The sequence below is a fragment of the Hyperolius riggenbachi genome, chromosome 8 (assembly GCF_040937935.1).
Source record: "Hyperolius riggenbachi isolate aHypRig1 chromosome 8, aHypRig1.pri, whole genome shotgun sequence".
Lineage (NCBI taxonomy): Eukaryota > Metazoa > Chordata > Amphibia > Anura > Hyperoliidae > Hyperolius > Hyperolius riggenbachi.
The window spans coordinates 35287693-35315684 of record NC_090653.1 but is presented as its reverse complement, the minus strand read 5'-3'; the positions used below and the strand labels follow the sequence as shown (position 1 = coordinate 35315684).

Sequence of the window (27992 nt, the reverse complement as noted above, 5' to 3'; positions counted from 1 at the left end):
ACAGAGCATAGGAGCGGCACAGACTGCTGTGTTACCGGCAGCTCCATGTGCAGGAAATAAAGCCACACCCTCAATTATCTGTACAGAGTATAGGAGCGGCACAGACTGCTGTGTTACCGGCAGCTTCATGTGCAGGAAATAAAGCCACACCCTCCATTATCTGTACAGAGTATAGGAGCGCCACAGACTGCTGTGTTACCGGCAGCTCCATGTGCAGGAAATAAAGCCACACCCTCCATTATCTGTACAGAGTATAGGAGCGCCACAGACTGCTGTGTTACCGGCAGCTCCATGTGCAGGAAATAAAGCCACACCCTCCATTATCTGTACAGAGTATAGGAGCAGCACAGACTGCTGTGTTACCGGCAGCTCCATGTGCAGGAAATAAAGCCACACCCTCCATTATCTGTACAGAGTATAGGGGCAGCACAGACTGCTGTGTTACCAGCAGCTTCATGTGCAGGAAATAAAGCCACACCCTCCATTATCTGTACAGAGTATAGGGGCAGCACAGACTGCTGTGTTACCGGCAGCTTCATGTGCAGAAAATAAAGCCACGCCCTCCATTATCTGTACAGAGTATAGGGACAGCACAAATTGCTGTGTTACCGGCAGCTTCATGTGCAGGAAATAAAGCCACGCCCTCCATTATCTGTACAGAGTATAGGAGCAGCACGGACTGCTGTGTTACCGGCAGCTTCATGTGCAGGAAATAAAGCCACGCCCTCCATTATCTGTACAGAGTATAGGAGCGGCACGGACTGCTGTGTTACCGGCAGCTCCATGTGCAGGAAATAAAGCCACACCCTCAATTATCTGTATAGAGTATAGGAGTGGCACAGACTGCTGTGTTACTGGCAGCTCCATGTGCAGGAAATAAAGCCCCGCCCTCCATTATCTGTACAGAGTATAGGAGCAGCACAGACTGCTGTGTTACCGGCAGCTTCATGTGCAGGAAATAAAGCCACACCCTCCATTATCTGTACAGAGTATAGGAGCGGCACAGACTGCTGTGTTACCGGCAGCTCCATGTGCAGGAAATAAAGCCACACCCTCCATTATCTGTACAGAGTATAGGAGCAGCACAGACTGCTGTGTTACCGGCAGCTCCATGTGCAGGAAATAAAGCCACACCCTCCATTATCTGTACAGAGTATAGGGGCAGCACAGACTGCTGTGTTACCGGCAGCTTCATGTGCAGAAAATAAAGCCACGCCCTCCATTATCTGTACAGAGTATAGGGACAGCACAAATTGCTGTGTTACCGGCAGCTTCATGTGCAGGAAATAAAGCCACGCCCTCCATTATCTGTACAGAGTATAGGAGCAGCACGGACTGCTGTGTTACCGGCAGCTTCATGTGCAGGAAATAAAGCCACGCCCTCCATTATCTGTACAGAGTATAGGAGCGGCACGGACTGCTGTGTTACCGGCAGCTCCATGTGCAGGAAATAAAGCCACGCCCTCCATTATCTGTACAGAGTATAGGAGCGGCACGGACTGCTGTGTTACCGGCAGCTTCATGTGCAGGAAATAAAGCCACGCCCTCCATTATCTGTACAGAGTATAGGAGCGGCACGGACTGCTGTGTTACCGGCAGCTCCATGTGCAGGAAATAAAGCCACGCCCTCCATTATCTGTACAGAGTATAGGAGCGGCACGGACTGCTGTGTTACCGGCAGCTCCATGTGCAGGAAATAAAGCCACGCCCTCCATTATCTGTACAGAGTATAGGAGCAGCACGGACTGCTGTGTTACCGGCAGCTCCATGTGCAGGAAATAAAGCCACGCCCTCCATTATCTGTACAGAGTATAGGGGCAGCACAGACTGCTGTGTTACCGGCAGCTTCATGTGCAGGAAATAAAGCCACACCCTCCATTATCTGTATAGAGTATAGGAGCAGCACAGACTGCTGTGTTACCGGCAGCTTCATGTGCAGGAAATAAAGCCTGTTACTGGCAGCTTCATGTGCAGGAAATAAGGCCACGCCCTCCATTATCTATACAGAGTATAGGGACAGCACACACTGCTGTGTTACTGGCAGGGTTGCTCATCCGGATCCCGGGTACCCGGGGTTAACCCGGGTATCCGACCATTTTTACGGTATCCGGATCGGATCCGGATACCTGGGCCACTATCCGGATAGCTCTATCCGGATATCTGGCCGCATAATCCGGATACCCGCGGATATCCGTTCTACTATCCGGATCCGGATAGTGTAACTAAAGGGAATGATGTCATTCAGCCAATCAGAGGGCTCAAAGCAGAAGCCCTAGCAACCAAGCACATGTGGGAACCTTGGCCAGTCCCTCCTGTATATAAAGAGGCGGCCATTATGAGAATCTTGTCCTTGCTTGTGACTACCACTGAGATAGTTTGTCCAGTGTGTTTGGCTAAGCAAGTGCAGTATCCCAGTGATAAATCCAGCGTTTTTGAACACCAACACCTGCTGTATATAACACTGTTGTCTATTGTAGTGTAGCTAGTAGTGTTTTATATTGTTGTAGTTAGTTAGTGTGTCAGTCTGTCACAGCTCACACAGACAGCACAGTCTCTGCTGCTGCAGCTTGCAGGCAGCAGCTCTGCTATTCTGTGTCTAAAGCTGGCCACTAACGGTCCAATTTCTAGCGAAAAATCGTTCGAGCGATCAGAAATTCTGATCGGACGAAAAATCGTTCACTACGCCATCAACTAACCAATCTTTGCTCCCTATCTATCACGACCACCAAGAAAATCCAAATTTTCGTTCGACGAAAATTCATTCGGGCGACATTTTTTTCACTCGTTCATAATCGATTGTGTCCACCAATGGAGATTATTTACAACCAATCCGATCAGAATTTCTGATCGCTCAAACGATTTCTCGCTAGAAATTGGACCGTTAGTGGCCAGCTTTAGTGTGCTGATGTTTGTGCTCATAGGCCAGTGCTGGTGCTGCCTTAGCTACACAGTTGGAGGATTACTGTGTAGTGTGTAATTGTATATTGTGTAGTTCAGTACTGCAGTCAGTGCTAGTTGTGTTAGACTAGTACTGTCTATGTGTGAGTGACTACTGAATTTCTGCTGTGTCTTCTTGATCTTGAGTGTCAGTGTGACAGACCGTCCGTTAGTGTGCACACTGTGTTCTACTGTGCTCTGTCTGTATCACCCCCCAAATTCAATAAAGTACCCCACATCCATCATACGTGCAGTATGTCTGCTGGCACTGGCAGCCGGGGGAAGGCCATCAAAGGCAAAAAGAGGGAATATTGCTGGCACCGTCACCGCCAGCAGTTCTGCCATACTGCCCATTCAGCCGGTAGCCACTGGCCATGGACGCACTGGGTGCCAAGCTGATAGGGGGAGTCACGCTGCAGAGGCGCAGCAGCGCGTAGCGTCAATTTTCCAGCAGGGTAGGCGGCGCAAATTGGAGGAGAAAGACGCCGAGCCTGTGATGCAGCTAATGTTGGATGAGCAGGGCACAAGCAGCTCTGCAACAGAGAGCTCTAACCCCCCCCCCCCCCCCCACCACTCCTGTTCACAGGAGCAGCAGCAGCCGCCCAGCAGCAGTGCATGGGGACTCGTCGTCGGTCATGTCGACCCCAGCAGGCAGCCTACCCTCAAGTGCTGCTGAATTGTTGAGTCCAGACCCCACGAGCACAATCAGGCCTGTTACCACAGAGGTTGAGGGGGATATTCTTTCTCAAATGGGATTTATGGCTGAGTCACAGATGGTGACGGTGGTTGTTGGGGAGGGGTCCTACTCCTTGCCCGATGTGTCAGACTCAGCAGAAGAGGAGTTGGGGTCCACAACATCCCATCAGTTGTTTGAGGAGGGGGAGTCTGGGGATGATTATGATGATGAGGTGAAGGACAGAGACTACCACCAACCACAGGAGGGGCATATTAGCTCCTCTGAGTCTGAGGAGGAGGATATGTCGGTGGGTCTGACACGGAGGATCATGATCTCTGAAATTGGCAGAAGCAGCAGTGAGCAACAGCCTGCTGCTTTATCTTCTGCTGCTACCACCAGCCGCACCACTCAACCCCAGGCCCCAACCCCCGCAGCAACAAAAGTAACAGCAGCAGGGCGTAAGGGGAAATTTTTATCCCCCATCTGGAATTATTTTAATCTGCTGTCACTGGACAGCAAGTTTGTCACCTGTAAGGGGTGCCTGGTGAAGTTGAGCAAAGGTAGCACCCCCGCCACCTATGGCACCTCCAGCTTAATAAAACACCTGGCTGGTAAACATCACAAGGAGCATGAGGAGTTCTTGAGGCTGAAGGAAGCTGGCACTGCCAGTGTTCCACCCCAAACCACCACCGGAACCCCCTTTTCCACTCCTACCAACACTGAGGCCTGTTCAGGCAGCCAGTCCTCAGTGGTCTCCTCTGCTCCCCGTGCAAGCCAGAAGCGACACCAGACCCTGCTGACCGAGGCGTTTGCTATCAGGGCTCAGCCTCCCAGCAGCCGTCGGATCCGCCTGCTCAACGGCCTGCTTACACGGGCCATGGCCTCCCAGCTCCTCCCATACTCCTTTGTGCAGGAGGGGAGCGACATGCGTGCACTCCTGCAGTGCCTGATTGGCCTGTCCCCAGCCGGCACTATTTCTCACGGACGGCCATGCCAGCACTACACCGCTTCGCAAAGGCCAATGTGGAACGTGGGCTTGATCAATCGGTGGGTGAGCGGGTCCATGTGACTATGGACTCGTGGAGCAGCCGGTTCAGAACAGGCCGCTATTTGTCCTTCACCGCACACTGGGTCAGTTTGGTGGAAGTGGGTGAGGAGAGGACAGCAGCATCATCAAGCCAGTGGGTGGTGCCACCCCGCAGTAGGGTCAGGGGAAGTGCAGCAAGTTCCTCTGCTCCGGTTCCACCCTCCGGCACACCCTCCGCCGCCAAACGCACCTGCCTCAGCAGCAGCAGTGTGAAGGCCCGCCACTGCCAAGCGCTGCTGGAGATGGTCAGCATGGGCAAGCAAAGCCTGACCGCAGAGCACGTCCTGGATAAACTCAAGGAGCAGGAGAGGCGTTGGCTGACCCCCAGAGGCCTCAGAGTCGGAGAGGTGGTGTCTGATAATGGGGCCAACCTTGTTGCTGCCATCCGCCGGGGAGACCTCACCCACATCCCGTCTGGCCCACGTCCTGAACCTGGTGGTTCAGAAATTTTTGAGCACCTACCAGGGGATGGAGCCACTTTTAAAAGCTGTTCGCAAAACGGTGGGTTATTTCTGCCGATCGGGTGGTGCCTTATCGGCCCTGGAAGTTGTGCAGCTGGAGCTGAACCTGCCACGGCACCGTCTGATTATTGACGTTCCAACACGGTGGAATTCCACCCTGGCCATGTTGGAATGTCTGGTTGAGCAGAGGCAGGCTGTCAACCACTACTTGGCCAAAGCCACCGCCGATGCCACCACCATGTACAGGAGCAGCACCAGCAGCCACCTCCCAGAGATGATACGGATTGCTGAATGGAGAAAAATGCAGCTGGTGTGTATGGTCCTGGCACCCTTCCTGGAGGCCACCGACTTGGTCAGCCGGGACCGGGCATCAGTTTGTCAGTGGGTGACCATGGTGTGCATGCTGCACAAGGCCCTGGATGGTCTGATTCAAGTGGGAGAGAGAGACTTGATCCAGCAGGAGCAGCAGGCACCTGCGCAGTCCACCTCTGTGCAGCAGGAGGAGGAGGAGGAGGTTGAGGACTTGGGAGTTGGAGGAGTTGGAGGTCCCTGACCGTGAGGATCAGGAGGCACTGCCGAGTGCAGCTGCAGTGGTGCGGGGGTGGAGAGAGCAGGGGGAGTTTGAGGAAGAAGAGGACGACAGCACTGATGAAGATAATGTGCCAGCAGATATGGCAGCCCTCTTCCCCATGGTAGCGCACATGTTGCAGTGCCTGCTCAGGGACCCAAGGGTCAAAGAGATGCGTGGTCGGGAGGACATGTGGATCACCCTGATGCTGGACCCACGGTTGAAGGGGAAGCTGCATCAGTTCCTGCCTGCAGCAGGAGGAGACACTGAGCGCCAAATGAGGGAGTTGCAGCGGTCCCTGGTTCGGCGCTTGGAGGAAGCCTTCCCCCAACACAGCAGCAGGTGCCTGCGTCCATCAGCAGCAGGCGCCCATCAAACCTGCTGTCTCTCACAAAGGAGCTGTACGCCACGCCGGTACAGCTGCTGAGTGGGGAGGTGCATGCAGCAACAGCATTTGGCTCTCAAAGCCAGAACCAGCGCCTGACCCGGATGGTGGCAGACTATATGGGGTCCTACAGCGGCCTTGACAGCGACACCACTGTGGACCCCTTTGATTACTGGGTCCAGCACCTGGAAATTTGGAGTGAGCTGGCGCAGTACGCCCTGGAAGTCCTTGCTTGCCCCCCTTCCAGCGTGGTGTCCGAAAGATGCTTCAGCGCAGCCGTTGGTGTGGTAACAGAGAAGCGTTCTCGCCTGTCCACCCAATTTGTGGACAGACTGACGTTTCTTAAAATAAACCAGGCTTGGGTGGCCGGTGAATTCCTGGCCCCTGTTGTTGGCAAGAGGGGGAAATGAAGCGGCTGGAAATCGCACTATGCCTGCCTTACTACCACCCTTTACCACCACAACCTCCAGGCTCCGCATAAGCCTGCTTCAAAAATTTTTGACAGCTGTGGTACACTACCAACACACTATGTGCCATGGTAAACCCTATTCATGTGTAATTTTTTTGGGATGTGTCTGTGCTGTCCGAGTTGTGGGGAGGCCCCAACTGCGGCAGTACGACCGCTTCCTGACTGGAAACTCTTCTAATTTTTTAACTTGCCGTGGTACCTACAAGTGCCATGGTGAACTATAATCTAAACACTATTAATGTGTAATTTTTTTGGGATGTGTCTGTGCTGTCCGAGTTGTGGGGGGGAGGCTGCATCAACCTACTCACCCTGCTGCTCCTGTCTGTGGTACCCACCAACACCAGGGTCCACACAACTATTTATTCTGCTGCCACCAGCTACTACGCCACTCCAACAGCTGCATCGACCTACTCATCCTGCTGCTCCTGCTGCTCCTGTCTGTGGTACCCACCAACACCAGGGTCCACACAACTATTTATTCTGCTGCCACTAGCTACTACGCCACTCCAACAGCTGCATCGACCTACTCATCCTGCTGCTCCTGTCTGTGGTACCCACCAACACCAGGGTCCACACAACTATTTATTCTGCTGCCACCAGCTACTACGCCACTCCAACAGCTGCATCGACCTACTCATCCTGCTGCTCCTGTCTGTGGTACCCACCAACACCAGGGTCCACACAACTATTTCTTCTGCTGCCACCAGCTACTACGCCACTCCAACAGCTGCATCGACCTACTCATCCTGCTGTTCCTGTCTGTGGTACCCACCAACACCAGGGTCCACACAACTATTTATTCTGCTGCCACCAGCTACTACGCCACTCCAACAGCTGCATCGACCTACTCATCTTGCTGCTCCTGCCTGTGGTACCCACCAACACCAGGGTCCACACAACAATTTATTCTGCTACCACCAGCTACTACGCCACTCCAACAGCTGCATCGACCTACTCATCCTGCTGCTCTTGTCTGTGGTACCCACCAACACCAGGGTCCACACAACTATTTCTTCTGCTGCCACCAGCTACTACGCCACTCCAACAGCTGCATCGACCTACTCATCCTGCTGCTCCTGTCTGTGGTACCCACCAACACCAGGGTCCACACAACTATTTATTCTGCTGCCACCAGCTACTACGCCACTCCAACAGCTGCATCGACCTACTCATCCTGCTGCTCCTGCTGCTCCTGTCTGTGGTACCCACCAACACCAGGGTCCACACAACTATTTCTTCTGCTGCCACCAGCTACTACGCCACTCCAACAGCTGCATCGGCCTACTCATCCTGCTGCTCCTGTCTGTGGTACCCACCAACACCAGGGTCCACACTAAACTGCATCGTCTGCTGCCACCAGCTATTACGCCACTACAAATACAATAGCCTGCCACCAGCTATCACGCCACTAGCCCACTACAATAGCTTTAATTTTTTGGCAATGTCAGAGCTGAAAACTGCCATGTCCCAGTTGTGCGATTGGACTTTGGACACAATGTGGGCTGCACGACCGCTGTCTGGAAGCTAGTCCTGATGTTAATTGACAGCTTTTTTTTTTTTTTTCATTTTATGTCCACCAAATAATTAATTAGTATTTCCCTTTAAAAAATCATGATGCTACATGCACCATTTACCCTAAAAACCATTTTAAAGCTATTTAAAGGGCACTTCCGGGTTTTCTATCCGGATACCCGAATAGGTCGGGTACCCGCGGGTAATTTGGTCGGATATCCGGATCGGATCCGGATATCCGCAAGGTCGGATCCGGATATCTGGGTACCCGGATCCGGATCCGAGCGGGTAATAAAGAGCACTACCCAAGCATCCCTGGTTACTGGCAGCTTCATGTGCAGGAAATAAAGCCAGGCCCTCCATTATCTGTACAGAGTATAGGGGCAGCACACACTGCTGTGTCACTGGCAGCTTCATGTGCAGGAAATAAAGCCAGGCCCTCCATTATCTGTACAGAGTATAGGGGCAGCACAGACTGCTGTGTTACTGGCAGCTTCATGTGCAGGAAATAAAGCCACGCCCTCCATTATCTGTACAGAGTATAGGAGCAGCACAGACTGCTGTGTTACTGGCAGCTTCATGTGCAGGAAATAAAGCCACGCCCTCCATTATCTATACAGAGTATAGGAGCGGCACAGACTGCTGTGTTACTGGCAGCTTCATGTGCAGGAAATAAAGCCACGCCCTCCATTATCTGTACAGAGTATAGGAGCAGCACAGACTGCTGTGTTACCGGCAGCTTCATGTGCAGGAAATAAAGCCACGCCCTCCATTATCTATACAGAGTATAGGGGCAGCACAGACTGCTGTGTTACTGGCAGCTTCATGTGCAGGAAATAAAGCCACGCCCTCCATTATCTATACAGAGTATAGGAGCGGCACAGACTGCTGTGTTACTGGCAGCTTCATGTGCAGGAAATAAAGCCACGCCCTCCATTATCTATACAGAGTATAGGAGCGGCACAGACTGCTGTGTTACTGGCAGCTTCATGTGCAGGAAATAAAGCCACGCCCTCCATTATCTGTACAGAGTATAGGAGCAGCACAGACTGCTGTGTTACCGGCAGCTTCATGTGCAGGAAATAAAGCCACGCCCTCCATTATCTATACAGAGTATAGGGGCAGCACAGACTGCTGTGTTACTGGCAGCTTCATGTGCAGGAAATAAAGCCACGCCCTCCATTATCTATACAGAGTATAGGAGCGGCACAGACTGCTGTGTTACTGGCAGCTTCATGTGCAGGAAATAAAGCCACGCCCTCCATTATCTATACAGAGTATAGGGGCAGCACAGACTGCTGTGTTACTGGCAGCTTCATGTGCAGGAAATAAAGCCACGCCCTCCATTATCTGTACAGAGTATAAGAGCAGCACAGACTGCTGTGTTACCGGCAGCTTCATGTGCAGGAAATAAAGCCACGCCCTCCATTATCTATACAGAGTATAGGGGCAGCACAGACTGCTGTGTTACTGGCAGCTTCATGTGCAGGAAATAAAGCCACGCCCTCCATTATCTGTACAGAGTATAGGAGCAGCACAGACTGCTGTGTTACCGGCAGCTCCATGTGCAGGAAATAAAGCCACGCCCTCCATTATCTGTACAGAGTATAGGGGCAGCACAGACTGCTGTGTTACTGGCAGCTTCATGTGCAGAATTTAAAGCCACATAATGTCCTAATGAGGAGCTCATGAATACACTAAGCCACACTCTATAAAATCAGATACGAATGAGAACAAATCCAAAATGTGTGGGGGACACAGGCTGTGTATGTGAGGGTCAACTCACCTAGACCACCACCTCCCTAAAGCGTTCCATCTTCTGATACTTCTGTCTTAACAGAAGCAGTTCTGGATTAGAAGGCGGAAGTGTCTGAAAATGAAGAGCAGCGTGGCGTGCATCGGAAGGGAGATGGCGGCCTAGATGATTTAGCCCCCAGTTACACAGCGCTCTGCACATTCCAGGACAAATCCGCTTTTTGATAAATTCGTGTTGCATCCCTGGATAAGATCTTACAAGAATATCTAGAATGCGGTGAATCTGACTTCAGTTTGTAAAATTCTATTCATGAAAAACTGAATTGAACTTTTCAGAACCATCTCATAACTGGAATAATGTTTACAGTCACATTACACCAAATTGTCAGAAAAGAAACATCCCTGTAAGGCTCATTTTCCACTATAAATCTCCAAAACACAACATGACTGCGATTTGTCTGTCTACTGTAAAGTGTTTTTTCATGTATTTCAGCGTTATTTTCGTGCAAGTATTCATTTTCATGGTGTGATTGCGATTGTGTTTTTCTGATGATTTATTACAAAGAAGGAAAAAGGGAAATTACAAGAGCCCCTCCTGAGCCGTCTATGAAGGGCTCATGTCTGGGTTTCCTGTACAGATAATACAGCTGTGATTTGTATCCATTACACTTACCTGAGCGTCTCCTCCATACAAAGACTCCAATACCAGCAGCAATAACTATGGCAAGAGCAACAACCACAGCAATCACTATGTATGTCTTGTCCTTAGACTCTGCATTGGGATCTGAGAGGGGAACATAAAGGAAACATCACGAGATGAGGATCTGAAGTATGTTGTGCAGGACAAGCAGTATATGATGCAGACAACAGGCCACTCCCCCAACCAATGATTGACAATATTAGTACAAATACATGAGGAGTTTGAAGGATAATATCAAGTATGAGATTCAGGTTGAAGGCGCGTTTCATTTGCATGTGCACCAACATTTTTAAAGAAGTGCGCATGTCCATGCGTATATGCATTCACGCCTGAAGGCCCATTTAAAGGACTTCCGATGCAAATTTAGAAATCTATTTTGTACTCACCTGGATCTTCTTCCACCCCCGAGCAGCAGTCTACATCCCTCGCGGCAGCCCCGGTCCTCTTCGGTGTCCACACTGGCCGCCCGCAATGATGGCGACCCACCGGTGGGATCAGCCTCTCTGCACCTACGCAGGATGACATGGACGTGCAAAAGAGCTGACCCTGTCGGCAGATCGCGATCCTTGCGGCTGGCCGGCAGTTACACCAAAGAGGACCAGGGCTGCTTTGAGGGACTGAGATGGCTGTGAGGGGCTGGAAGGAGCTCCAGGTGAGTACAAAATAGATTTTTACATTTGCAGTGGAAATCCTTTAAATGGGCCTTTAGGCATGAATGCAGATACACATGCACATGCGCAGTAACGTAAAAATGTCAGCGCAAATAGATTTTTTTAATTCGCAACAGAAGTCCTTTAACCACTTGCCGACCGCGCACTCATAACGCGCATCGGCAAAGTGGCAGCTGCAGGACCAGCGACGCAGTATTGCGTCGCCGGCTGCAAGCTAATTAATCAGGAAGCAGCCGCTCGTGCGAGCGGCTGCTTCCTGTCAAATCACGGCGGGGGGCTCCGTGAATAGCCTGCGGGCCGCCGATGGCGGCTCACAGGCTAAATGTAAACACAAGCGGAAATAATCCGCTTTGTTTACATTTGTACGGCGCTGCTGCGCAGCAGCGCCGTAAGGCAGATCGGCGATCCCCGGCCAATCAGCGGCCGGGGATCGCCTCCATGTGACAGGGGACGTCCTGTCACTGGCTGCACAGGACGGATAGCGTCCTGTGCAGCCCGATCACCAGGGGGGCCAGGTAGGAGAGGGAGGGGGGGGGATTTCGCCGCGGAGGGGGGCTTTGAGGTGCCCCCCCTCCGCAACACCGGCAGGCAGGAGCGATCAGACCCCCCCAGCACATCATCCCCATAGTGGGGAAAAAAGGGGGGCGATCTGATCGCTCTGCCTGCACGCTGATCTGTGCTGGGGGCTGCAGAGCCCACCCAGCACAGATCCCAGAATACAGCGCTGGTCCTTAAGGGGGGGTAAAGGGTGGGTCCTCAAGTGGTTAAACTGAGGAACAGCACTAGCAACTTGCTGTAGTATTGCAGCCAGTGTCTGTTCCTGCGACCTGCATATTGTCTGCCCTGATTCCTTGTTTGATGCTGAGTTAGCCTGTATGTGAACCCGGTCTGTTGTCGACCTCTGCTATGTCCAGCTTCCCACTTGGTTACCGATATTGGCTTGTCCGAGAACCCAATTTGCTGCCAACTCCTGCTGTGTCTGATTGCCTGCTCTGTTGCCAACCTCTGCGTGTCTGACCATCGGAAACTATACTCTGTGGTACTCCACTACATGGAGGGTGTATCCTATTCCATGGAGATTCCAGCACTGATCTCCACTGACTATAGTCTAGCCTGCCTACCGTTTTTTGTCAGGAAGCTACTTCAGCTGCCAAGTAGGCTGTCTACACTTCAAGCCCTCCTGCCATTTACTGTCTTGTGCCTCCTGCTGCAACTTCAGGGGCAACTGGCAGTGATCTGTACACTCTGGTCTCCAGAGACTCAGGTACATGATCGCTACACGCCTGACACCTTTACTTTGAGATTAAAAGATGATTCCCACCAAGTAAAAGCTGGAGGGTGATAATGGAATGGGGGGGGGGCATCCATAGAATGGAACAGGAGAAGGTTCTTCTATGGCGAAACTCAGAATATGTTTCTTAACTAATAGTAACGCATTATTATTATTATTTATTTATAAAGCGCCAACATATTCCGTGGCGCTGTACAATGTACAATGTATATTGTATGGTGTGGATCCAGCATTATAATGCTGGATCCACACCATACAATTTTTTGGCCGATCGACCTGCCCGATCGATTATTTCCAGCATGTCCGATCTGAAGATCAAATGATTTTTTGAGCGATTTTCTGACCGATTTCCATGGAAATGAACGGAAATCCGTCAGAAAATCGCTAAAAAAATGAATCGATCTTCAGATCAGACATGCTGGAAATAATCGATCGGGCAGGTCGATCGGCCAAAAAATTGGATGGTGTGGATCCAGCATTAGTCAGGAGCGATTAGCCTCCCTCTATCTAAGGTGCTCCCTTCAGCTTCTGGTAGTTCTTGCTGTATTCTCTAGTCTAATACACATCCGGAGGGATGTCCATCCATTTGTCATTTCTGGGGGGAAATCTCTCAGGTGTATCAGACATGTACACATCACACTGCTGGGCTCACAGAAATCACTCTATTGCCCGTGATGGTCCCAGGTCCTATTTCCCCAGATACTGCCCAATAGCTGCACAGCATTCATTACCAGGAGATGGGGATCACTACAGACACCCTCTATTCAGGTCTGTACAGAGGTGATGGGGGATATTATACATGTGAAGGACCCGGGAGTATCTGATGGGCAGAGAACAAAACCCTTCACTGTCACCTGACTCTGCCACCCTCCAATCAGGGCAGTGACAGATTTATATCTCTAATGTGATTTGCCAATTACCACATGTTGAGGTCGATTCATGAAAGCCTGATAACTTCTATCACAGCAGTTATCACACGATGTGCGGCTTGCAGTGCTTATCACGTGAACAGCGTTAGTTCATGGGATAAGCAAAGGTTATCGCGCTATCATGTGTGCTTTTCACGTGAAACGCGCATGTGATCGCACGGTAAGCTTCGATTATCGTGTGAACTAATGCTGTTCGCGTGATAAGCACTGTGAGCCACAGATCGCGTGATAACTGCTGTGATAGCAGTTATCACGCTTTTGTGAATCAAGCCTGTAGTGTGCTTCATTCAAGCTTGCTGGATTTATCTTGTGGCTTAGATGCTTAAAGGTAACCTTAAGTCAAAAATAAAAAATTAGTTTTACTCACCTGGGGCTTCCCTCAGCCCCCTGCAGCTGATCGGTGCCCACGTAGAGTCACTCTGATGCTCCTGGACCCGACGGAGGCTACTTCCGGTTTCGCCGACACCGGCCATCAGGCTGGGAACACTAGTGATTCTTCGCGTTCCCAGCTACAATAGCACCCCCTATACTGCTATTGCGGCAAGGAAGGTCGTAATAGCAGTATAGGGGGTGCGGTGCTATTGTAGCTGGGAACGCGAAGAATCACTCGCGTTCCCAGCCTGACGGCCGGTGATGGCGAAACCGGAAGCAGCCACCGTCGGGTCCAGGAGCATCAGAGTGACTCTACGTGGGCACCGATCAGCTGCAGGGGGCTGAGGGAAGCCCCAGGTGAATAAAACTCATTTTTTATTTTTGACTTAAGGTTACCTTTAAAAGGGAAGTGGGGTGTAAAAAAAAAATATCTACTTACCCGGGGCTTCCTCCAGGCCCTGGCAGCTGTTCTGTGCCCTCGCCGCAGGTCTGCTCCCAGCAGGGGGCCCGCAGTCCCCTCGGTTGCAGTCAGATACTGACCTCGCCAGGTTGACATCTTCTGCGCCTGCACGAGTGCACGGCCGCAAGACTTGCGATCTCGTAACCTGAAGCGTTCTGCACAGGCGCATATTAAAGTGGACCTGAGGTGAGAGTTTTATGGAGGCTGCCATATTTATTTATTTTTCAGCAATACCAGTTGCCTGGCTGTCCTGCTGATCCTCTGCCTCTAATCCTTTCAGTCACAGACCCTGAACAAGCATATGCAGTTCAGGTGTGTCTGGCATTATTGTCAGATATGACAAGATTGGCTGCATGCTTGTTTCTGGTGTGATTCAGTCACTACTGCAGCCAAATAGATCAGCAGGGCTGCCAGGCAACTGGTATTGTTTAAAAGGAAACAAATATGGCAGCCTCCATATCACTCTCACCTCAGGTCCACTTTAACGTTCTTTGTCATTATCTGACCTTGTCAGTGAGGTAAGCCATGTCACCTGGTCTATTTTAACTGTTTTAATGCAGTTTATCATCATCTGGGCCCCTCTTATCCCCTTTGTGTCGCACACCCTCCTTCGGGAGAGGTAGTCTTTTTGGTCAGGGCCCTCTACCCCTACAGCCATCTAGAGCTATCTTGTACCAAGAGAGCATCCACATCCAGTCTGAATGGACACCCGAGTGGAGTCAGGTTTCTGCATCTCCACCCGCCTACAGTGGCTTGCTGCCCGCCTGCAACCTCCCTTTGTCAGCACCCATTCTTCTCCACCATTTGCTTCAGTTATTTGACATATTACACTATTGGGGCTCTCGGTGTCTCTGTCTTTTTGTTTTCACTCCGGGGTGTTCTCAGACCACCCTCCCTACCTACAAAATTACCTGCATGCTTGTTTCAGGTGGGTGATTTAGACCCTACTGAACAGAAAGATCGGCAGGTCTGCCAAGCAACTGATGTTGTTTAAAAGCAGGGGTCGAGTCCTGTGTGAACGCGGGTGGACGACGTCCACTTACTTTTTTTGGAGAGTGGACATCGTCCACCCTAGCATACTGTATATGGAGGGGAGCAGCGCAGTGGAGAGGAGCATTGTGCAGAGCAGCGGGGAAGGGCGGACGTCTCCCCCCCCCTTCCCTCACCTTGGGGCTCCCCTTCCTGTCTCTCCCCTCCAAAACATTTGCAGCGGCGGTGGCTGGCAGCGGGTATCAGTGGGCGGGACTTACCTCCTCCTGTTCCGGCGAGTTGAAGCTGTGCGTGCCACTGCTCTGGTCTTGACCAGACCAGACTAGCGGCACAGCTTCAACTCGCCGGAACGAGGAGGCGGTAAGTCCCGCCCACTGATGCTCGCTGCCAGCCACCGCAAATGTTTTGGAGGGAAGAGCCAGGAAGAGGAGCCCCAAGGTGAGGGAAGGGGGGGGGGGGAGGGGGGGAGACGTCCGCCCTTCCCCGCTGCTCTGCACAATGCTCCTCTCCACTGCACTGCTCCCCTCCTGCTGGGGGGGGGGGGGGGGACACACCTGGCTACCTATTCTGGGGATGCCTATAGACTGGCTATACTGGGGACACCTATACACCTGGCTACATATACTGGGGACACCAATACACCTGGCTACATATACTGGGCACCTATACACCTGGCTACATATACTGGGGGCACATATACACCTGGCTACATATACTGGGGGCACCTATACACCTGGCTACATATACTGGGGACACCTATACACCTGGCTACATATACTGGGGACACCAATACACCTGGCTACATATACTGGGCACCTATACACCTGGCTACATATACTGGGGGCACATATACACCTGGCTACATATACTGGGGACACCTATACACCTGGCTACATATACTGGGGACACCAATACACCTGGCTACATATACTGGGCACCTATACACCTGGCTACATATACTGGGGCCCCCTATACACCTGGCTACATATACTGGGGGCACATATACACCTGGCTATACTGGGGACACCTATACACCTGGCTACATATACTGGGGACACCTATACAACTGGCTACATATACTGGGGCCCCCTATACACCTGGCTACATATACTGGGGGCACCTATACACCTGGCTACATATACTGGAGCCCCCTATACACCTGGCTACATATACTGGGGGCACCTATACACCTGGCTACATATACTGCGGACACCTATACACCTCGCTACATATACTGCGGACACCTATATACCTGGCTATACTGGAGACACCTGAACACCTGGTTACATATACTGGGGACACCTGGCTATACTGGGGACACCTATAGACCTGGCTACCTATTCTGGGGACATCTATACACCTGACCACCTATTCTGGGAATTTCTATACACCTGGCCACCTATTCTGGGAATATCTATACACCTGGCCACCTATTCTGAGGACATCTATACACCTGGCTACCTATTCTGGTGACATCTCTACACCTGGCCACCTATTCTGGGGACCACTATACACATGGCTACTTATACTGGGGACACCTATAGACCTGGCTAGCTATACTGGGGGTACCTATTTTGGGGGAACTGCTGTCAGATCTGTATTTTTGGGGAACCGCTGATGCCAGATTACGTGTATTTTGGGTAACCGCTGCCAGATTGTGTATGTTGGGGGACCACTGCTGCCAGATTACATGTATTTTGGGTGTTACGTGTATTTTGGGTGATCCACTGCCAGGTTTCGCGTATTTTGGGGAACTGCTTCCAGATTATGCGTATGTTGGGGGAACTGCTGCTGCCAGATTGTCTATTTTGGGGGAACCACTGCCATATTTTCTGTATTTTGGGGGAACCTCTGCCAGATTATGTGTATATTTGGTGAAATGCTGTCAGATTACATCTACTTTTGGGGGATACACTACGACAGAGCTCAAACTTCCCCTGGCAGACCTTTTATGCCACTGCTAAGGCCATGTATATTTGGCCCCACCCATGACCACGCCCACGCTATGCTTAACCACGCCCTTTTTTTTGGCGTTCCTAGCGCGGCGCAGAGGCTTTTAGGGTGAGTCCACTCACCTCTTTTTCCAGGACTAGACCCCTGTTTAAAAGGAAATAAATATGACAGCTTCTGTAGGTCTCACACCTCAGGTTTCTATTAATAAACACATTTTCATGATTTGTTTAGAATTTTTGGAGTCAGGTGCCCTTTAGCAGGCCTTGGAGCAGGAGCAATATATCTCCATGTATTATCAGATACAGCAGATTTCAGTGAATGATTCAATTATTTTCTACATCCCCCCATAACCAAAGACTCACCCCATATGACTCGGAGGGTCTCCTCCAGGCTGCTGTGATCCACATGGCAGGAGTAAGTGTCGCCCTCCCTTGTTGGCACTTCCACGCTGACTCTGGTCTGATAGGTGCCGTCAGGATGGGGGAGGATGGGACTGGCTTCATCTGAAGGAATATGGTCCTCTCCATTCCTCACCCACTTCACATCCACAGCTCGGGGGTGAAACCCGTACGCCAGACACTGAAGTCTTGTCACCCCATCTGGGTGCTGACGGCCCCACACCTTCACCTCCGGACGCACTGACAGGAGAGAGAACACAGTGAGGATCTGCTGGGGGCACAGAAGGGGGCGCTGTGTGTGCTCTGCACTGACAGGAAAGAGAACACAGTGAGGGGCTGCTGGGGGAACAGAAGGGGGCGCTGTGTGTGCTCTGCACTGACAGGAAAGAGAACACAGTGAGGGGCTGCTGGGGGGACAGAAGGGGGCGCTGTGCGTGCTCTGCACTGACAGGAGAGAGAACACAGTGAGGGGCTGCTGGGGGCACAGAAGGGGGTGCTGTGTGTGCTCTGCACTAACAGGAGAGAGAACACAGTGAGGGGCTGCTGGGGGCACAGAAGGGGGAGCTGTGTGTACTCTGCACTGACAGGAGAGAGAACACAGTGAGGGGCTGCTGGGGGCACAGAAGGGGGCGCTGTGCGTGCTCTGCACTGACAGGAGAGAGAACACAGTGAGGATCTGCTGGGGGCACAGAAGGGGGCGCTGTGTGTGCTCTGCACGGAGTACAATATGTGTCTATAACTGATAGGTTGAAAGTGACCAGGACATTCGTAGACTATCAAGCAATGGTGAGGACAATAGACAAGTGCTAGAAAAGGGAACAATAGAACATTAGTCACATGACATGTTAGAGCATGCTGGATCCTAAGCCTGCAATATGTTAGTCACACAAGATGGTCAATAAGATGCAAATAAATTCATCTTGCATGCAAGATGAATCAGTTTGGAATTGGGCAAATCCAAATCAGCGGTAAGGCCTTGTTCACATCTAAAAGCAAAACACTGACGCCAGTGTTTTGCGTTTTTTTGCGCAATGTTTTTTAGCACCTCCCGAAACTTAACTGCGTGCGGCGATTTTTTTATAAAGCGCTTTTCTAAGCGCTTTTGCAGAGCAATTTGTTTTTCCACTTCATGACCCAAGTCAGGAAGTGAACTCTTTGACCTGGAAATGAATAAATACAATGTACTTATTCATGATAGCGCTGGGGAAATCACTATACACGTTTTCAAGTGCTTTGCGATTTCCCTATAGCTTCCATTGAGGCAAAACGCCCCAAAATTGGTACAGGCAGCGCTTTGGTAAGCGGATCATCATCGAACCGCTCAGATGTGAACACTCAGTTCTTTTCCATTAGCCGGGCGCATCCACTAGGTGGCGACAAAACACCAGAGTTACATCTTTCCCTACTATCCATGGAGGGGGAATAGTAATTAGCGCCACGTGCCGGATGCGCCCGGCTAACGGAATAGTACCGAACACTCTACTAGGGAATCATTGCACAAGCGCTTTTAGGGCAATTTTCAAAATCGCCAGAGCTTTAAAAAAGGCAAAAGCGGCTTTATGGCCCTAATGGCTTGTTCGCACCTAGAATGTTTTTGGGTTCTTTTAAGCACCAGCGACTTTTAAAACCACCCTTAAAGCGCTTGTGCAATGATTTCCTATTTTCGGGGCGATTTGCCTCAATGGAAGGTATAGGGAAATTGCAAAGCTCTTGAAAAAGCGCTTTGTATAGCGATTTCACCAGCACTTTCATGAATAAATACATTGTATTTATTCATTTCCAGGTGAAAGAGTTCGCTTCCTGATTGATGTCAGAAAGTGATAAAACAAATCGTTCAGAAAAAGTGCTTAGAAAAGCGCTTTACAAAAAATCTCCAATGCGCAGTGCCAAGAGGCCCTAAAAAAAAAAAAAAAAAAAAAAAAATTGCACATAAAAATGCAAAACACAAGTGCTCGAGATTTATGATGTGAACAAGGTCTCAGTGCATTTAATTGGCCCAAATAAATAGCATTGAGGGCTTGGGGCCCGTTTCCACTCTCGCGCAAACGGCCGCGAATCCGCAGAGTTTCCCCGCAGGCAAATCGCGCGGGGAAACTCTGCCATAGGGGATAACAGCGCCGCCGGCCGAATCGCTTGCGGGAGCGATTCGGCCGGAACCCCCCTCAGAATTCGCGGCGGAGGCTGCGAATCCCATAGCCGTGCATGGCACGGCTCATGGGATTCGCCTGCGATCCCGCCCACCCGCTCAGTGCCGGCGTGCGTCTCGCAGACGCACGCCGCAATAGTGGAAACGGGCCCTGAGACACACTATAAGCTCTTTTCTGAGCGCATTCTGGTCATAAGCACTTTCTGACCGCTTTAAAAAAAAAAACACTACCATTTGTGATGTTGTATATAATATGGAAGCCATATTTTTTTCATTTTCTGTCTGCTGCGCATTATCTCATATGTGTATGTCTGTTAGAAGCCAGTCTGGCTGTGGGTTTTGAAATAATTGTCACTGTCACAGGAGCCCTAGTGGTCTGACCGCACTTAGCCTTCTAAACGGTGCCAGCGCACAGACCTTGCGAACTCTGGTCGCAGTCAATGCGCAGGAACCGTTAAGAGATAGCCGCAGACAAAACCAGGAGGGCGCCTGTGAAATACGGGTAATTACAACGTCACCCACTGGTTCAGAGTAAGCTGCCACCACCGCGGTTACCATGGGACCGTGGAGCCCATTAACTGACTAATCCTGCGAATAAAACGGTTAAACACACGATATTCTGTCTAGCCAACAACAAACAAACAGTAGCGTATCTTCAGAGACCTGGGATCAGTTCTGTGTGTGCTGATAAGCAGGGTAGCAGACAGTGAATGACTTGGAGAAAGTCGTTTATTCACGCAATATAAATAATTAATATATACAGACAATTATTAAAATCAACAATTATGGAAACAGTAATAGCCAGTATGAAAAATAAAAGAAGGGAGAAAAATACTTAGTTCCTGGAAAGATGTCCTTTTTGTGGGAAAAATCAGTTCTGGGTTTCAATCAAAGTTCAGAGTTCAGACCAGGTGGATACCAGCATATCCTCAAGCTGGCATAGGTGAGTTCAAGATGTTTCAGAGTGGAGGACACTGAGTTTTGGTCCTCTGCCATTCTTATGCCCCTGAGTCAGTAGGAGGGAGTGAGGGCGGGGAGCCACACACCCCCTTAGAGGATGAGATGAACCCTCCCCTTGTCCTGAGGACCAGAAATCATATCTACCCATATATGGGCTCCATCTCACAGAACCGTACAGGTCAGGGCAGATTTATTAACATTTTCAGGTCTGTCTCGATTTACCCAGCACCCTGATACCAGACATGAGGGGTGGGACCCCTGTGGTATCATCAGGGCACTTTGAAACTGCCTAACTGGCAGTCCTTACCTCAGAAGGTTCTGAAACTTCCTCAGAACCAGCACCGGGGCTCATGCTACACTTCCCCCACGTTTGGTGAAGCTGCCATCTCAGGAACCCCAGAAATATTACAGATCTGGGAAGTTATGGATTATGCCATGAGCCTCAGGTTTATTCAGGCGGTGTTCTAGCTGCTAACAGCTGACTTTCCTTTGATCTTTACTAGGGAGCAAAGTGTCAAGACCTCCCGTGGATTCGTAGCCTGCCTGGCTGCACCTAGGCATCCTTTGGTTAATTAACATCTCCATGAGATCAGCTAAGTGTCACCTGGTTCCCAGAACCAAAAGGGGAATTGTGCCTTCCACAGGGAATATGTCCAAGCTAATTAACACCTTCCCCCAGGCTGTCACTTTGCTTAGGAACAGCTGGGGAATCTGTCTTAGCTGGGGGATATTACACATCAAATCTGGGTTCTATTGATCTGAGGCGCACTCGATGCAGGAATCGAGTGCGATCGTTCTTTTCTTCACGGGCGGTTCCAGGACGCGCCTGCGTCCCCGCAACCGTCCGTGACAGCCCTCCCCCTTGTCCGCGGCTTAGCCACTCATCCGCACGATGTGTGGCGGCGCCGCTAACCTGGCTGAAGGGCCTCGAGTTGCCGGTACGGCGGGAAAACCTATTGGAGCCTGTGGCTCGGTTCCCCTGGACCGGTCGCGGTCTGCTACCCTCAGGGTTGACCCAACATGGACCGTTCTGGACAGGGCGTTTGCGCCACTGCCGTCGGACGTGGTGTCTGCCGGGACTGCTGACAACGGGCAGTGGGTTGGTTAGGTCAACAGCCAGCCCACGCAGGGTTCCCCTGCTGAGTGGCTGTGGACCTAAGGGAACCCCGCGGGAATCCCTGGACCTTCCCAGCTCCTGACAGACGGCACATGCCCTGCAGTAGTTTGCTACATCCCTGTTCATCCGGGGCCAATAAAACTGGTTCCGAATACCGGCGAGTGTCTTGCGGACACCCGAGTGCCCTGTCAGAGGATTACCATGTGCGGATTCCAGCACATGTCCCCTGAACGCACTCGGGACCACAAGCCACTTGGTATTCACGTGGGATCTGCCTGTAGGGGGCTGTACAGACTCACTGTACAGTCTCCCACCTTCCCAGTACACCTTGAAAGCGGCCCCGTCTGCGAGGGGCTCAGCGGCTTGCTGCCTGAGCACCTCCAGGCTTGGGTCACTTTGTAGTGCGGCTGAGAATACGGCGCTGTCAGTTTCAGCCAACTGGCTCATGTCACACGAGGCCAGCGGCTGAAAGGTCTCATCCCTGCGGTCAGAGGAGGGGGAGGAGGCCGGAACCCCCTCCACCTGTTCTGAGCTCGGGTTCTGAGCAGTGCAGCTGCGCGGTACTGCTAGCACAGGTACACTGTCAGAATGGCACAGACGGGCATTACTCAAATCATCATTGCATGCAGTAATGACATTGACAGGTATAGACATTTTTTCATTACAGACAGGTTGTACAGGAAACTCAGGTACAGTTACAGCATCATCACAACAGACAGTCTGTACCTCAAACTCAGGTGCCTTTGAAGCAGGCACTATTGAACCTGGTACCCTTGAACTGGGCACATTCAACCCACCTCCCCCTGGTGCTCCCCCAAGTGTATAAAGTACCTGGTGGTGGGTGGAGAGTCCGTCTCCTTCCGTGAGCGACAAGGCGGTCGTGGCAGGTTCATAGTAGGACACAAGCTTGCCCAAATCAGTCCCCAGCAACACAGGGACTGGGAGATCCTTCATAACCCCAACAACCCTTTCGTGGACCCCTCCCACTCCCCAATCCAGCTTCACTCTTGCGTGGGCTATGTGGAAAAGGGTGCCCTCTACTCCAGTAAGGGCAAGGGATCGGCTGGAGCTGATGCTCTCCTTTGGTACAAGGTGTGAGTGAACTAACGTGATGTCAGCTTCGGTGTCTCGGAATCCGGTGACAACTTTGCCGTTCACTCTAACAAGTTGCTGCTGGTCGGTTCGGTCGCGGATTTCCTTTCCGCGGGCAAACAGGACAAAATCTGATGATCCAGGCTGTGGTTCGCTGGCGGGTTGCCTCTGCTGTGGGTGAGGTGCAGGTGATGCAGATGATCCAGGTGCTGGTGGTGTCTGTCTCCGCTCCGGGCAGTCGAACTTCATGTGTCCGGGCTGGCGGCAGTAGTGACAGGTGATCTCGCCAGGCGCTGCAGGCCTGGGTGCAGCAGCTGCGCTGGGTGGCCTCTGTGGCGGACGGCTCACAGGGGCAGGAGAGTCTGCCGAGGTAGTGGGCTGACCTCCCCTCCAGCTGGATGGGACAGTCCTGCGGGTATCAGCCACCCGGGTAGTTGCAAAAGTCTCAGCAAGGTCTGCAGCGACAGTGGCTGAAGCCGGCTTGCGCTCCAACACAAATTGTCGTACATCAGCAGGGCAAATGTTCAGAAATTGTTCGAGGACTATCAAGTCCTCCAGGATGCCATAAGACCCTTTGGTGAGGCCTAGAGTCCACTGGCGGAGTGTGGTGAGCAAGCCGCTGACCACATCTCGGTACGAATCAGAAGACTTTTTCTGCCAGGCCCTGAACTTTTTCCGATAGGCTTCTGGCGTCAGCTGGTACTTAGTAATGATAGCGTCTTTTATAGCAGCATAATCATTATCCTTCTCCGCAGGCAATTCTGCGAAGGCATCAAGCGCTTTGTAGCGCAGCAAAGGTGTCAGATGTCTGGCCCACTGGTCTTGGGACAGACGATACTGACGGCATGCTTTTTCAAAAGACCGCAAAAACAAGTCAATGTCTGTGTCTTTTTCAATATTAGCAAATTTAAATTTTGCACTTACGGGTGGTGCAGCTCCTTCCGCAGGGAGGTTGGGCGAAGAACTCCGGCTGGCCTGTTGCACTTTGGCCATGTTTAGCTCATGCTGTCGTTGGCGCTCCCGTTCTCGCTCAGCGGCATCCCTCTCTGCGTGGCGTTCTGCAGATTGGCGCGCCTCACATGCTTCTACGGATTGGCGCTCCAACTGCGCTTGCATGTACTGCATGTACTTGTCCAGGTCAGTCTCCATCAGCTTTTGTAATGCCTGCTGCATTAGCGGATCAGTACAAACGGACAGTCCAGTACTGGCCGGTTCCAGGCGAGTACTTTCAGAAACTCTGGGATTGGGGTCCATACTGACAGTCTCTGGCGTAACTGTTGCAACAGGGCCCGCAGGATGCTCAACCTCTGTACGCCTAGGATCTTCAGCCTCTGGTTCCCCTTGCCTTGAGTCAGATGGGTCAGCGTCTACCTCAGCAGACACATCCAGCTCCCGCGGTTGCTGGGTATCCCATTGAAACAAGTCATTTACCATGTCCTGTTTGTTCCTGCGGAGGGTGTCAATGCCCCGCAGCTGACAAAGATTTTCCAGGTCGGATACGGCCATGAGCTTGTAGTTCCCGGACATTTCCATGCCAAATAAAATAAAACTTTTGGGGAGGGGTATTGGCTACACAGTCTCTCTGTATATATAAAAAATATATTGCCTTCCAGCTACACCAACGAATTAGTTCGTTTCTCGATAGCGCTAGCGCTATCGTAGATACTTTCAGCACAACACAGGTCCCAACCGCTGCCTAACACTGTCACAGGAGCCCTAGTGGTCTGACCGCACTTAGCCTTCTAAACGGTGCCAGCGCACAGACCTTGCGAACTCTGGTCGCAGTCAATGCGCAGGAACCGTTAAGAGATAGCCGCAGACAAAACCAGGAGGGCGCCTGTGAAATACGGGTAATTACAACGTCACCCACTGGTTCAGAGTAAGCTGCCACCACCGCGGTTACCATGGGACCGTGGAGCCCATTAACTGACTAATCCTGCAAATAAAACGGTTAAACACACGATATTCTGTCTAGCCAACAACAAACAAACAGTAGCGTATCTTCAGAGACCCGGGATCAGTTCTGTGTGTGCTGATAAGCAGGGTAGCAGACAGTGAATGACTTGGAGAAAGTCGTTTATTCACGCAATATAAATAATTAATATATACAGACAATTATTAAAATCAACAATTATGGAAACAGTAATAGCCAGTATGAAAAATACTTAGTTCCTGGAAAGATGTCCTTTTTGTGTCCTTTTTGTGGGAAAAATCAGTTCTGGGTTTCAATCAAAGTTCAGAGTTCAGACCAGGTGGATGCCAGCATATCCTCAAGCTGGCATAGGTGAGTTCAAGATGTTTCAGAGTGGAGGACACTGAGTTTTGGTCCTCTGCCATTCTTATGCCCCTGAGTCAGTAGGAGGGAGTGAGGGCGGGGAGCCACACACCCCCTTAGAGGATGAGATGAACCCTCCCCTTGTCCTGAGGACCAGAAATCATATCTACCCATATATGGGCTCCATCTCACAGAACCGTACAGGTCAGGGCAGATTTATTAACATTTTCAGGTCTGTCTCGATTTACCCAGCGCCCTGATACCAGACATGAGGGGTGGGACCCCTGTGGTATCATCAGGGCACTTTGAAACTGCCTAACTGGCAGTCCTTACCTCAGAAGGTTCTGAAACTTCCTCAGAACCAGCACCGGGGCTCATGCTACACTTCCCCCACGTTTGGTGAAGCTGCCATCTCAGGAACCCCAGAAATATTACAGATCTGGGAAGTTATGGATTATGCCATGAGCCTCAGGTTTATTCAGGCGGTGTTCTAGCTGCTAACAGCTGACTTTCCTTTGATCTTTACTAGGGAGCAAAGTGTCAAGACCTCCCGTGGATTCGTAGCCTGCCTGGCTGCACCTAGGCATCCTTTGGTTAATTAACATCTCCATGAGATCAGCTAAGTGTCACCTGGTTCCCAGAACCAAAAGGGGAATTGTGCCTTCCACAGGGAATATGTCCAAGCTAATTAACACCTTCCCCCAGGCTGTCACTTTGCTTAGGAACAGCTGGGGAATCTGTCTTAGCTGGGGGATATTACACATCAAATCTGGGTTCTATTGATCTGAGGCGCACTCGATGCAGGAATCGAGTGCGATCGTTCTTTTCTTCACGGGCGGTTCCAGGACGCGCCTGCGTCCCCGCAACCGTCCGTGACAGTCACCTGGACACTGGGTAAAGTAGGAAGCAATCTTGAAAGGGGGAATCTGCAGCTTTCTGTGAATTTAATTTGAATAGACCAGCTAAGTTGAATAGCTCCCAGATACCTGTACCTTGCGTATTTACCTAGCCTCCAGAAAAGAAACAGTTAATTAGATAATTACCCAACCAGTTGTCCCGAATAGTTTGATGTGCTGGAGGTGTTTGCATTGCTTTAAAGTCTGTATATGCAATTGGTCTAGAGCAGGCATGGGCAAACTTGGCCCTCCAGCTGTTAAGGAACTACAAGTCCCACAATGCATTGCAGGAGTCTGACAGCCACAGTCATGACGCATAAAGGCAAATGCATAGTGGGACTTGTAGTTCCTTAACAGCTGGAGGGCCAAGTTTGCCATTGCCTGGTCTAGAGTCTGGGAACAGGAACCTTTGAAATTTGCATATCACAGCAAGCTGGGATATTACAGAGGTCTTTGAAATCCGTGATATCATCTAAGGAAATTAGAATAATTCTGGATCTGAACATTGGATAACCTAAGGCTACGCACTTTCCTATAAAAATCAACTTGGAAGACTCAGAACTTGTATTTCTCAGGAGCTAACAACATGCTAGGGGTGCCCCGGCTTCTGGTCGGACTCTGCGTGCTCCCGCAAACAACGCTCTGATCTGTATGCTGGTAACAGTTTATCCCTGTTTTATTTTGTTTATAGCAAACTGACTTGTTGTGTGCCTTTGTACTGTTTACTTTGTTTTCTTGTAACTTTTTTACTTTGTTTTTGTAAATAACTTTTTTTATATATTATTCTCACTGCACTGTTCCACTTTTTTTGGGGAATATTAAAGCGTTATTTAAGAAGCTAGTCTTCTGGGTACTAAGCAGAGCTGTCCTAGAGAGAGACTGCAGTAGAAGTGTGTTACAAGTTCAGTGCCTGAATGTAATGCTGGGATTATGCCTTGCTACCATATGATTGCATTGGGTGTGTGGCGTTGTCGTATTCCGGCTTGAAGCTGACCCAAATACGAATACGCTGGACTGAGTGCAGGCCACTCGACAGCAGAGTGGGAATTGTTGAAGTGTCTAGCAGCTGCTAGTGGTGGCAGAGTGCAGTGTTGTTGAGGGCTGAAAGTCTTGTGTTAGCTTAAATAAGGATGCTTCCCTTCTCAATCTGGTCAAACCCCAGTCAGAGCTGTCTCTGCAGGCTTGCCGTAGGGCCAGTTCCTGAAACCATTCACTTACATTTTACCACGATTTTAATGCAAGTGAATGGGAACATTTTTCTGATGACCAGAAAGTGCTCAGAAAAGAGCTGAGGCCTCGTTCACATCTAAAAACGAAAACACAAATGGAAGCATTTTGCGTTTTTGTGCACTTTTTCTTTTTTGCGCCCCCTGGCGCTACATTGCTCGCTGCGTTTTAAAGGGCTTCACTAAATGCTTTTCCGCAGTCTTTGACCCAGAAAAGAATAAATGCAATGTATTTATTCTTAAAAACGCGAACGCAATCGCTGCACAAATCGATTTTGTGAGCATTTTGCGTTTTCCCTATACCTTCCATCATACCAAAAATGCCCCAAAAATGGTACAGGCTCCGCTTTGAGGACCGCAAAGCGGACACAATTAGCCGATATGAACATTCTCATAGAGATTCAATGCACAAGCCTTTTGTAGGCGATTTTAAAAAAACGCCTGCGCTTGAAAAAAAGAGCAAAAATGTCCTTAGTGTGAACGAGCCCTAATAGTGTGTCTCAGCCCTAGCCAGGATTATTTGCATCTCACTATGTGCAGTAGTAACAGCCCATAAACTATTGGCAGGGCCGGGCCGACACATAGGCTCAAGAGGCTGGAGCCTCTGGGCGGAGCTTACTGCAGACTGGGTGGGGCGCAAGGAGCAGGTCTGTGTTGTGCCTGGCT

At 50.7% G+C, this 27992-nt stretch overlaps 1 protein-coding gene across 2 annotated transcripts in view; it reads right to left on the bottom strand.

The window, feature by feature from the left end:
• The window catches only part of LOC137528716 (class I histocompatibility antigen, F10 alpha chain-like), a 281912-nt gene that overhangs the window by 18520 nt on the left and 235400 nt on the right, over positions 1-27992 (bottom strand). For both annotated transcript variants that reach the window (XM_068250228.1, XM_068250227.1), the window contains 2 exons: positions 17579-17854; positions 10524-10634 (listed from right to left, as the gene is read on the bottom strand). In XM_068250228.1, coding sequence (XP_068106329.1) covers positions 10524-10634; positions 17579-17854 — 387 coding nt within the window. The remainder of the gene's footprint in view (positions 1-10523; positions 10635-17578; positions 17855-27992) is intronic.